At 38.8% G+C, this 13,491-nt stretch overlaps 1 protein-coding gene across 3 annotated transcripts in view; it reads right to left on the reverse strand.

Annotated features, from left to right (window-relative positions):
- Positions 1-703: 703 nt before the first annotated feature.
- SLF2 (SMC5-SMC6 complex localization factor 2) overlaps positions 704-13,491 on the reverse strand; it is a 37,003-nt gene continuing 24,215 nt past the window's right edge. For all 3 annotated transcript variants that reach the window (XM_028481615.2, XM_028481614.2, XM_028481616.2), the window contains 8 exons: positions 11,521-11,623; positions 10,191-10,367; positions 8,942-9,039; positions 8,324-8,411; positions 5,600-5,731; positions 5,084-5,161; positions 3,337-3,423; positions 704-916 (listed from right to left, as the gene is read on the reverse strand). In XM_028481615.2, the coding sequence (XP_028337416.1) occupies positions 833-916; positions 3,337-3,423; positions 5,084-5,161; positions 5,600-5,731; positions 8,324-8,411; positions 8,942-9,039; positions 10,191-10,367; positions 11,521-11,623 (847 nt within the window). In that variant the 3' untranslated portion in view covers positions 704-832. The remainder of the gene's footprint in view (positions 917-3,336; positions 3,424-5,083; positions 5,162-5,599; positions 5,732-8,323; positions 8,412-8,941; positions 9,040-10,190; positions 10,368-11,520; positions 11,624-13,491) is intronic.

Below are 13,491 nucleotides of genomic sequence, written 5' to 3' on the forward strand. Positions count from 1 at the left end.
AATATGGATTAATGTAACATTATGTTACATAAAAGATGCCAGTCATAAAAGACTACATCATATGTGATTCCATTTGTATGAAATATTTAAAAAAGGCAACTCTATACAGACAGAAAGTGGATTAGTGGTTGCCTAGGGCGTGGAGTGGGGACGGGAGTGCAGGTGGTTGGGAATGAGAAGTGACTGCTAATGGGTATGTGATCTCTTTTTGGAGTGACAAAAATGTTCTAAAGTTAGATTGTGGTGATGATTGCACAACTCTGTGCATATACTAAAAAATACTGTAGGGCTTCCCTGGTGGCGCAGTGGTTGCGCGTCTGCCTGCCGATGCAGGGGAACCGGGTTCGCGCCCCGGTCTGGGAGGATCCCACATGCCGCGGAGCGGCTGGGCCCCGTGAGCCATGGCCGCTGAGCCTGCGCGTCCGGAGCCTGTGCTCTGCAACGGGAGAGGCCACAGCAGAGGGAGGCCCGCATACCACAAAAAATAAATAAATAAATAAATAAATAAATAAATAAATAAATAAAAAATACTGTACACTTTGGGTGAAATGAATGATATGTGACTTTTATCTTAATAAAGATACTAAGAAAAATACTCCATGTGAAATAACCTCCATTTGATGCAATGTAACATTTTAAAATGGGGTCAAACACCTTTGGAAATAAATTAATGAATATAAGAGCAAACAAAAATTTAAAAACATACATAAAATATTATACTGGGGTTTTCAGTTCATTTTAGCATACCTAGAAGCAAGTGCTCTGTCATGCTTTTTTTGAACAGTATGAAGAAATAACATTTAGCAAAACTACTGAGAATAAACGAAACTGTTTAATAAAACGACACCTGAGTAGGCCGACAGTTCTGGATTATTTCCTGCCATTTTCCATGTATCCTGGCAACCAAGTCTTTTACCTTAAAAATATCAACAAGGGGAAAAGGGATCAGAGCAAAACAATTTAATGCTTGATACAAAAGACCTGATAGCTGTGACAGACCCACACCCAACAACTCAATGTGGTTTCTGTTAAGAATGAGAGAATAAACTCCTCAACTTCTGGAGGGGCTTTCAAGTCACAGTGATTACTAAGACCTTCCTTCATCACCATATCTAAAATACTGAATGCTTAGGACTCCATTTTCCCATTAGTTACTAAAGATCATCCAGAAAAACATACTCCTTGCCTTCAAGACACTTATATTTTCAACTTGCTGTCTTTTGAACACCCACAAAGGGAAGCTGAAGAGTGGCCTTTGTTACAGGACCCAAAGCTTTGGCTGTTCCCTGCCTTCCAAGTTCTATTTGAAAGACTCAAGGCCACAAAAAAGGGTTGTCGTTTGTTCCTTTTCACACTATTAGGAGATCCAAAATTCAATGTTAAGCCTCTCTAGGTTTTTGCAAAGTACAGTGGACTCTTGAACAATGTGGGGGTTAGTGGTGCCAAGCCCCCGCACAGCAGAAAATCATACTGCTCTCTCTGCCTCAAAAACAAAGAAAGTGATAAATGACTCACCCAAGGGCAGGAAGCTGAAACGGTTTGAACAGAATCAGTACTCAAATCCGTGTTGTTCAAAGGTAGACTACACTATGAATCCTCTTTAAATACCTGATCTATTCCTATATTTGGAAGTTTAGTAAGTCTCTGTGTGAAACTCCTAGCACACTAGAGATTCTCAGTTAGTTCCTGGACATAATTGCTTGAAAAAATGCTTTGGTTTTTTTCTCGTTTTTTTTTTTTTTTGCTGTATGCGGGCCTCTCACTGTTGTGGCCTCTCCCGTTGCGAGGCTCTGGACGCACAGGCTCTGGACGCGCAGGCTCAGCGGCCATGGCTCACGGGCCCAGCCTCCCCGCGGCATGTGGGATCTTCCCGGACTGGGGCATGAACCCGTGTCCCCTGCATCGGCAGGCGGACTCTCAACCACTGCGCCACCAGGGAAGCCCCCCCAAAATGTTTTATTTAATTAAATTAATTTATTTATTTGGTCATGCCACATGGCATGTGGGATCTTAGTTCCCTGACCAGGGATCGCACCCATGCCCTCTGCAGTAGATGTGCAGAGTCTTAACCACTAGACTGCCAGGGAAGTCCCAATAAAATGTTTTAAACAGGTCAGGAATTTTATAGTTGCTTTAAGTTTATAAAGAAATTTCAAGGTCTGCTTTTTTCTCCATTTAGAGTTCAGCAGATTCAGTTTCTCTAAAACAATCAACACCTTTTCTACCAGAGGCTTGTGGAGAGGCATGCAATTCATCTTTTTCAGCAGGACCATCCCCTGAAAGCAACTGCCACAGACCTCTGTGTCATTCTGTGCTCTAAGTAAGAGGAGCCCTGGCACCAGTCTATGCCCAGCCTCTTGGCTTTACGAAACAAAAACCTTGGGTGGTCCCCCTTAGCATGTCTGTCAGCAGTAGCCACTACCACCAAGTTCTATGGGCCAGTAACTCTAGTTAATGTTCAAAAGAATGTGCTTCTGAAACTACAGTTTCCACTCTAGGGCAAAGAGCTATCCCCTACATGTATTTGAAAATCTGCAATCTGATACAATTTCATTAGTCGCTCATTTTTGTATTTAACTTAAATCTATTAAAATAAATACAGATACTAAATCTAAATGGGCATTGTTGAAATATCTAACCTTTACAGCTAATTAATGTAAAATATAAAGTTACAAAGCTGAAACCTCACATTCGGTGACTATCCAAACACAAATAGCAAGAATGGATCGGCTCTACACTACAAAAGCTAAAAGATGATTTAGAATAAAAAAAATCCTTAGAAGAAAACGTTTCCAAAAAAACCTGTTATGTTTCAGGAAAAATCGTCAAATTGTTTTATTAATACCAAAGTTGCTTTCCTAACTCCATACTCATATATTCAGCTTTTCTATTCAGCTTGTCTTAAAATGTATTTGCTTTGAGATTTTTCCCCCCCTTTACGTTCAATCTAGCTAGAAGTACTTAGTAGAAGTTAATTTGTTATTAAAGGAGAAAGTCATATTTCTTTTTTTTTTTTTTGCTGTATGCGGGCCCCTCACTGTTGTGGCCTCTCCCGTTGCGGAGCACAGGCTCCAGACGCGCAGGCTTAGCGGCCATGGCTCACGGGCCCAGTCGCTCCTCGGCATGTAGGATCTTCCCGGACCGGGGCACGGACCGTATCCCCTGCACTGGCAGGCGGACTCTCAACCACTGCGCCACCAGGGAAGCCCGAGAAAGTCATATTTCTAATCTTATATGTTCCTTCTTAAAGAGAGGCTTATATGCTTTTCTTACTCAAGTATCAACAAAACCAACGTTAAATAAACAAAAAACTAACAATAAGAAAAACACACTTACCTTAGTTCTATAAAACAGTCTTGCATCTTCCCTAATATCACACTTAACATGCTTTTCTAAAGCCCCACAGAGGTGCACAAAGTGTTTCTGTGTAAAACAAATGCAAGGAATGAAAACAACTCTGAAGCATTACAAATTAACAAAGAAAAGATCATGTAGCTAGAACAGCTAACAATCATTTTAAAAAATCTACCTTAGCAATTTCTGATATTAACCATCCAACATAATAGCAGCCATATCAGTAAAAAGCACTAACTGCCACAACAATAAGACTGTTATAGTTTATTGCTAGTTAATGCATAAAATATACACAAAAATAAAGGTTGTTTTGCTATGTATTAAGGCACATTAATGAAAATTAACCCTAGAATTCAGACTGTGAAGTAGTGCCTAGAAATTTAAGAGTCTTTCCATTAACACATTCTCCAATGAAATATTCAAGTAACAGCTAACCTATTTTTTTCTCCATGAACAAAAGGAGGTTTAGTGGTAGTTCCTTGAAAAATTAAGTGTCTTAAGTTTTAGAAGTGTAGAGTCCAAAACAGTCACACTCATATATATATATATATATATATACTAAGGTTGAATATACTAAGGTGAGAATGTAAATGGACATTTTTTGGAAGGGAAATGTGATAACAACCATTTTAAAATAATTAAAATTTGAAAAATTTATAACCTTTGATCTAGCATTTCTACTTCTAGGAATTTACCCTACAGAAATGCTTCCAAAGGTTCATGTTAGCACTGTGTGTGATCACACAGAAAGGAATGTTCATCAATAAAGGTTTTAAAATACTACAGTTATTAGATAGACGTGCCAGTAATTACAGTGGGGGAAAAAGAAAGACAAGCTGCAAATAATATGAATAACATGACCTCATTAAAAAAATAATTATGTTAGTATATGCATAAATTATGGAGAAATTTATAGGAGGGCACTGGATTATAAAGTCTTTCACTTTCTACCTTATATGGTTTTATAATAATTGAATTTTAAAGCAATAATCATTGATTGTTTTCTAATCAGAAAAAAATAATTAAAAAATGTAAAGACCACATATAAGAACAGATAGATGACTATGTTAGGTTCCAATCAGGAGAGCAAACATAGTTCTATGTACAGCAGTGTTTATAAAAAGACATGAACCAGTCTTGTGTCCTTCTGATCATGCCTAAGGAGATACAAAGTTTTAAACAGGGGTTGGATTACCTAAGGTGTGAAACATGAAGAATTAAACAAGAACTTTCCCCAGGAGTATGGAACATGATAGGATAGGAAGAATAAAATAATTCAAAATGAAAATCTTAACATGGGGCGATAATTTAGAAATGCATATCTGAAGTAGCCTGACTTACCATCAGTTTAATTTTGAAGGCAAACATTATTTCTAAAGAAAAAGGAAGTGGAGTCGGAGCAGAGATGGGAAGAAACCAGCTAAGAGCTAGCTCATTTGGTATTTGGTGATCTTGATATCTTATTAATGTATTACACTACTGCCAAGTTATCACAGTTAAGTTCCACTCCAGTAAACAGAACATGTGTAGACAAATAATTTTTGTCAGTGACATGGCTGCAAGGTTACTATTACTTCTCTCTTTCCAGTGTAGACTGGGATTTCTATAGTGAATCCAAAGGTAACTTGATAAAAGTTATTTTATTAAGTTTTCTCCTATATAAAGAATGTTCATTTATTCCATCAATAGTGACACTTATTAAAAACAATAAACAGTAAAAAATACCTACCCGTTGTCCAGAAGAAAAAGAGTTAGAACAACTAACTTCACCGACTAAATGAAGAAGAATGTAGGTCAGGTAATATGCCTGGTAGAGAAATGAATAAAATCAACACCCATGAATTAGCTAGAATACATGTCATCCCAGTTTATACATTAGGAAAGCTGCCTAGGAAGGATTAAGGATTTGCTAAAGTTAACTGAGCTGGTTAGTAAGGAAAAGCCAAGCATTTATCCCAGGTTTCTGATTTCTAACTCAAGTGCATTCCTTTTACCACCTCACGACTGCCCTAGTAAAGGGCGATAAAAAATACTCCCAGTATTAAATTACCAACAACCATCCTTTTACCTCAATCCTCAAGTTAACTGAAGAATTTCATGACAGCAATAAACAAAAATATCATTCACTATATAATTGTGTTTGCTAGAATATATCTAGTCTCTAAACCCAGAAACGTCCATGGTTAGGAAGTTGTCATTGGTTATGCTCATATGTACTCTTTTGAGATGATCTCGCCGTGGATACCTGCTTTTCAAGTTCCAAATGAAGACTATCATCAATAATGCCATTTGGTTGTTCAGCCCTTTTCTTCAAGACCATTTTCTTCAACAAATCTGAAGGCTTCATTTGCACAAGATAGCGATGCAAGACTGATATCTATCAAAACAAAGAGGAGACACTGAATAATACTAGGCAATACACTTGCTCTTTTTTAGGCTATTTTTTTTTTCAGTGTGTCCTCTGTTCATTTTGTCTTCTCTAATTTTGCCCCTTTAGCTTCTTATAGTCCAGTGATATTCACTTAACTTAAAAGTCCCCAATTGGGCTTCCCTGGTGGCGCAGTGGTTGTGCGTCCGCCTGCCGATGCAGGGGAGCCGGGTTCGCGCCCCGGTTTGGGAGGATCCCACGTGCCGCGGAGCGGCTGGGCCCGTGAGCCGTGGCCGCTGGGCCTGCGCGTCCGGAGCCTGTGCTCCGCAACGGGAGAGGCCACAGCAGTGTGAGGCCCGCGTACCACAAAAAAAAAAAAAAAAAAAAAAAAAAAAAAAAGTCCCCAATTGACCCATCAAGGTCATGTGACTTTTCTGTACTATTAAACTTCACTGTAATAAAATGAGAGTAAAAAAAAGTCTCCAATTGCTTAAAAGGGATCTTATTTTATTTTTTTAGCTGTGCCACACAGCTTGCAAGATCTTATTTCTTCGTTCAGGGATTGAACCCAGGCCCCAGCAGTGAAAGCGCTAAGTCCTAACCACTGGCCCACCAGGGAATTCCCTAAAAGGGATATTAAAGATTTAGTACCTGTAATTGAGGATGAAAACTTAAGGAGGAGACCAAATGGCATTACAATAGACATCAAAGGGAGGACTTTCTTTGAGAAATTATTTGAAAGGCAGCAGAGTTGAATCTTCCTCCCCGTGAGTAGCATTACTGAATTCTGAAAAGAATTCTCTTTTTAAAAATAAATTTATTTATTTATTTATGGCTGCGTTGGGTCTTCGTTGCTGCACGCGGGCTTTCTCTAGTTGCAGCGAGAGGGGGCTACTCTTCGTTGGGGTGAGCGGGGCTTCTCATTGAGGTGGCTTCTCTTGTTGCGGAGCACAGGCTCTAAGCACATGGGCTTCAGTAGTTGTGAAGCACAGGCTTAGTTGCTCCGTGGCATGTGGGATCTTCCCGGACCAGGGCTTGCTCTTTTGATGGCAGTAAATATCACTGAAAGGACTGAGAGCTATTTGCTAATTACCCTGGTGGCTCAGGTGTGGTCCCCCAAAAAATCTAGAATGAAATCTACATCAACTCTACTAATGTAGAAACCAGCTGTCCTTTTCAATCTCTCTGTCCCACAGCACCTTGTGCATACTTCCATCACAATTCTTGCTACACTGTACCACAATGGCTGCTTAATTGTTTCAACCACTACATTATGTTTTCAAGGTCAGAGTCTCTATCTTATTCATTTTTTTTTTTCTTAATCTGTAGGACCTAACGGATTGTCTTGTACTGAACTGCAATTCAAACAAGAACACCACATCTAGATCAGGTTCTGTGTTCAGTTTTCAGATTCAACTATGAATAACCCCATTAGTGCTATTATGCTTGTAAAAAGCCTTCAGGACTTCTCAGAGTGGGGTTTCTATAGGACATGTTTATACACACTCATATATACATGATATATTCACTAATGGGCAACCACATTTAAGCTCTATAATTTAAAGACTGTTTAATATTGAAATAGGTACAAGATGCAATTAATGTTTAATAGTTCTGCAATTTCTAATCTTGTGATAAAATTGCTAACATTGACAAGGTGAACTAATTAAATAAATAATGTCATATTTATATAGCATATTATGATTTTCCCAGTACTTTTTAAACAATTTATTTATTTATTTTTGGCTGCATTGGGTCTTCGTTGCTGCACGCAGGCTTTCTCTAATTGTGGCAAGCAGGGGCTACTCTTTGTTGTGGTGCGTGGGCTTCTCATTGCGGTGGCTTCTCTTGTTGCAAAGCACGGGGTCTAGGTGTGCGGGCTCCAGTAGTTGCGGCGCACGGGCTTAGTTGCTCCGTGGCATGTGGGATCTTCCCGGGCCAGGGCTCAAACCTGTGTCCCTTGCATTGGCAGGCAGATTCTTAACAACTGTACCACCAGGGAAGCCCTTTCCCAGTACTTTATTTATTTTTAAAAATAAATCTATTTATTTATTTATTTATTTAGGGCTGCACTGGGACTTTGTTGCTGTGTGCAGGCTTTCTCTAGCTGCGGCGAGCAGGGCTACTCTGTTGCGGAGCACAGGCTCTAGGCACGCGGGTTGCAGTAGTTGTGGCACGTGGGCTCAGCAGTTGTGGCTCACGGGCTCTAGAGCGCAGGCTCAGTAGCTGTGGCACATGGGCTTAGCTGCTCTGCAGCACGTGGGATCTTCCCGGACCAGGGCTTGAACCTGTGTCCCTTGCATTGGCAGGCAGATTCTTAACCACTGTGCCACCAGGGAAGCCCTTTCCCAGTACCTTTTATACATTAATTCATCTAATTGTCCACAACCATCCTATGTGGTAGAGGGTGTGATACTGTCTCTATTTCACACATAAAGAAACTGGGTCTCATTAGTTAAGTACCATGCTAAAGACTACATGAATAGTATTATGCCTGAGTTAGGCTCTAACCTCAGTACTTTTGCCGTAGGATCCATCAATTTTCTCTACACATCACTAGCTCTCCCATTTATTAAAAGAAAACAAAAATGTTATTTATACCTGCAGATTATTCGCATTAGGGATATCTTCATGTTTCTCATCCAAAAGCTTTGAAATAATCACTAGGCTAAGGCACTGTCTCAGCTGCCTGGAATTAGAATTTTAAAGTATTTAGAATGTGTTTAATCAATACTGCTTAAGAAGCAAATGAAGTTTGCCAAAACAAATTCTTCTAATTCGATACATAGCTAATGTTTAAAGAGAAGGCCATACAAGAATATATAAGCTATAGTAGAACAGTAAAATTTTCATGTAAACTATTTGTACACAAAGTTAAAGTTGCCTGAAGCTCAGGAAAACTATTAAGAGCCTTTATCTTTGACCCTGATGATTTACTGTTAGAAAATCTATTTTACTGCTGGGAGTTTTTACTAAAGCCAAAAAAAAAAAAAAAAAAAAAGGCAAACTGATTCATTTTCATGGTATATGCCATCTATATTAAGTTATCAGATAAGCTAAAATTAAAAATCAAGAATATTATAAACTGATCTAAGTATCAGAATCAGGCTGTCAATGCCTTTTCCCACAACTGAATATGAAATAAAAGACTCTGATTTAACATTCAAGGAATGAGTAAATAAAGGATCTTCCTTTATTAAATAAAGGACCTTCCATCACCTTCCACGTGATGTCCAGTTAGGGACCAGCTGTACCAACCACAGAAGGTTGTGGGGATGACTGGAGAGTTCATTTATGGTCATACAGAGTTCAGGCACCTGAAAACAGTGAGCAAGATTTTTCAAGTAGGTCAGTGGAATCAAATATGTAACAGATCATCCACATCCCTTCTTAATGAAGCATTATTATAAAAAGAGCATTCATTTTTAGAAACAGCATGGAGTACACATATTCAGTTTTATCTTAAACTCTAGAATAGACTGAATAGATACATTTACCAGAATTTCATTTGGCTTTTGTGTTTTGTGCTACATCATATCTATCTGTATTTAAACAGTCCTTTGAAGAATAAAGTAATCTAAGTACACATACCAGTTTCCAAAGGTATATAATGAGAGTTGCACAAGATAATACATGTTCCTGACCTGGGATTTCTTGAATTTTAGGAATCCTCAACTATTCCAGTATTTAAAGTCTAACAGAACTGCTTCAAAATAATCCCTGAGTAGGGAAGGGAAGTATGGGATGAGGGTAAGAGATGAGATAAGATTGATTATGTCTTGATAATTGTTGAAGTTGGGTGATAAGTATTTAGGGGTTCATTAAACTCTTCTCTCTACTTTTGCATGTTTGACGTTTTCCACCAAAAAAGGCTGAAAAATATAATTTAAAAAAACCTAACAAAAATTACACGTTTACCACCAATGGCTGCAGAAGTTCAACTCAAATTCTTGTTGTATGCATGATTCACTCTATCATTTCATTTAGGTCTCAGTTCAAAGGTCACTTCAGAAAGGGCTTCCTTAACTGCCTCATATGAAATAGTAGAGCATCCCTGCCTTGTCCTGCTTTATTGTAATTTGTAGCACTTACTACAACTTAACATGATATTATAATCTACATTTACATTGTTTATAACCTAACCCTTTGACTAGAATAGAAGTGCTGGGAGAGCAAGGGCTTTGTCTTCTTCCCAGCTTTATCTCTAGCACCTGCATTAATGCTTGGCCCACAGTAAATCCCCAGTAAACATAACACATTTTTTGTGGAATGAATTAACTGCAGTTTTAGAAAAGATTCAGTTTCATTAATTTAAATACAGTGCCAGCACAGACAGTCATTTCTTCAGTTTATTTTTCATCTGCTGAAGATCTTAACTGAGGTTAGAAACTTTCAATTCTGCACGCACTATGAAAGTCAAATTGTGATGCTATACAAAAAACAATATTAAAATTTTAAGTAATGTTACCTTTGTATTCCAATCTCTGATGTTTTTCATCAGGTTTATCAGGAGGCTTTGAAAGTCCACTAGAGGAATCTGTTTCAGTTGTTTCTCCAGACTCATTTTAAACAACATTAAAATCAGTAACATTATTTCACAATCCTGGTAACCTTCTGGATGTATAGATGTACACAAGCCTAGAAACTTTGACACATATCAGAGACAAAACAACTTAAGGAGATATATTTTGCTTGAAGAGTTTACATTATAAAAGCTTTTTAACAAAAAATGCAAAAGAGAACTATATAGAAATTGAAAAATCAGTTGTCTAGGAAAAAGAAGGCAAGAAATACTCATGTTCATAGTTGACTTGGTAAGTATTTTCTTCCCCATTTTTTTTTTTTTTTTTTTTTTTGTGGTACGCGGGCCTCCCTCTGCTGCGGCCTCTCCCGTTGCGGAGCACAGGCTCCGGACGCGCAGGCCCAGCGGCCATGGCTCATGGGCCCAGCCGCTCCGCGGCATGTGGGATCCTCCCAGACCGGGGCGCGAACTCGGTTCCCCTGCATCGGCAGGCGGACGCGCAACCACTGCGCCACCAGGGAAGCCCCCCATTTTTAATTTTCAAAATTTTCTTAACAGTTCAATATCATTGATTTGATTCAGCCACTAAAAATGTTTTAACACTGTTATTAATTAATTCTTGGTCACTAAGTTATACTGTAAGTTACAATTTTTTTCTTCATATATTCTAATTCTAAAAAATTACTGGTTTCAAAACTACTAGTAGCAAAAAGCTTCTTGGTAAAGGTATTCCTAGAACTATTTTAATCACATAACTCTGATTCAAAGTTCCCTTTCGTTCCTAATATTAAAACAAAAATAAGGGACTTCCCTGGTTTGTGTTAGGGTTAGTGGTCCAGTGGTTAAGACTCCAGGCATGGAACTAAGATCCCGCATGCTGCACAGTGCGGCCAAAAATACAAAACAAAAAATAAATAAATAAAACAAAAATAAAACAGCAAAAACCACCTTTAATATGAAGATTATTGCTAAGAAATTTCAGAGACTAGAAATTCCATGGTAAAACACTAGTGAATTTTTTTTTTTTTTGGGGCTGTGCTGGGTCTTAGTTGTGGCACACGGGATCTTCATTGCTGCGTGCGGGATCTTCAATGCGGCATGCGGGGATCCAGTCCCCTGAGTAAGATCGAACCTGTGCCCCCTGCATTGGGAGCGTGGAGTCTTAACCACTGGGCCACCAAGGAAGTCCCTGATTTTGTTTTAAAACCATTAAGCAAAAAAAACTAAGTGGTTCCAGCTCTGTGCTAAAGACATATAAAAAAGAGTTTTCTCCTACCTTGACCACATTTAAAATGTTGGTTTCAGGGAGAGATGAAAATATTGGCTTACAAGATGAATCTTCACTTCCTTTCACCCCCAGTGTCATCTGTGTTTCAGCACTATGGAAGAGTGAATAAAGCAATGTGAAATTAGGCACAAAATTGTGAGAAGTACTGAACAACAAAAGTTTTAGTGAGGTATAATTTACATACAATAAAAGGAATACACACATTTAAAATTTTGATGGTATGTATACTAGTGTAACCACCATCCAAATCAAGAAATGGAACATTTCTATTATACCTCAAAAGTCCCTTCATGTCAGATCCGAGTCAATCGGCTATCTCCACTCCAGGTAAATCTGATTTCTATTTCTATGCATTAGTTTTCCCTTGAACAGCTACTTTTTATGAGGCGTTCTCTCTGTTGCTCTTGGTGTCAGAGAGCTATGTAGAAGGTGGCTCTGACTACAAAGAACTCATAATATTTAAAGGCCTCATAAGTGGCCCAACAAAACTTCCACAGCAATATAAACAATTCTAAGCACCCCAATTTTGGTTGAGGAATCAGTGAAGGTTCATGGAAGAGGAGACACATGAATTGGGCCTTCAAAACATAGATAATATTTTCTTGTTTAATTTTTTTTGAATAAATAACCCTTTCATATGGTTAAAAAAAAAAAAGTTAAAAGAAATTAAGGCACAGTGTGCTGAAGAGAATTGTCCTCCCAGTCTAGGCCTTCAGCCACTCATTTCCCCTCCGCACAATCACTACTAGTTTTAGTCCTTCCTCCCAAAGGCATTTTATATACGTACAAATGAATATGAATACACCTCTCCCCACTGCTTTAATACAAATGGTAGCATACTATATACTCTGTTGTGCACCTCTCTTTCTTCACTTAATATGTCTTAGAGATACTCCTATAACTACATGGGAAGATCTTCCTTATTTTTTAAAATATCTGCTCAGTAGTCCTGTGTCCATTCCTAGCTATACAACCTCAGGCAAGTTACTTAATCTTTCTGTGCCTCACTCACCTGTAAATGGGAATGAAAATACTATCTAGTAGTTGTAGTGACTATTAAATGAAGTACTATATATTAAGCCCCCAGAATCATGTCTGGCACAGAGTAAACAATATGTAATGTTGGTAATTCTACTCTTATAAACAGTGCTTCAACAAGTGAGACAGATAATATTTTGGTGAGTAGACACTGAGGATGGAGGTGAGGGACTAGCATGAGGAAGATCCAATGCAGCAATGGCTAATGTGGACGAACAGCAACAGAATCAATTTGGTTAGAACAAAAGGGTGAACAAAATAGAAAACAGGTCAGAGTCAACTGTAGAGTCTTAAATACAGGCGTAAAGGTTTAATAGTGGAGAAAAAAGCTTTCATAAAAGGAATCCTCTAACAATGAAAGGAATAAATATCTTGGAGGTGGAAAGCCCACATGGGAAAGGAGATTTTTGCCAGGCTAGGCATGAAACGAGGATCTGAGTTAGACTGACACCAGGAACGAAAAGGAAAGAATAGCTGTGAGATAGGTAGAGGAAGAGGAACACAGGGATGTGACAATTGATGGAATACAGACTAGAAAGAGGTTAGGACTAGGTCTGTATTTCCTGCAGAATAATGGTAAAGAAAAGAACTGTCCTAGTATCCTTTAACATCTTACTCTCCCTACCTGAATATATATATATATATTTTTTTGCGGTACGCGGGCCTCTCACTGTTGTGGCCTTTCCCGTTGCGGGGCACAGGCTCCGGACGCGAAAGCTCAGCGGCCATGGCTCACGGGCCCAGCCGCTCCGCGGCATGTGGGATCTTCCCGGACCGGGGCACGAACCCGTGTCCCCCGCATCAGCAGGTGGATTCCTAACCACTGCGCCACCAGGGAAGCCCTCCCTACCTGAATATTTACTCTAACAACCTTTAAACATTTTTCACTCCAAACCTCCTATTTGGATAGAAACTTGCTGT

Source organism: Physeter macrocephalus, chromosome 20, assembly GCF_002837175.3.
Source record: "Physeter macrocephalus isolate SW-GA chromosome 20, ASM283717v5, whole genome shotgun sequence".
Classification (NCBI taxonomy): Eukaryota; Metazoa; Chordata; class Mammalia; order Artiodactyla; family Physeteridae; genus Physeter; species Physeter macrocephalus.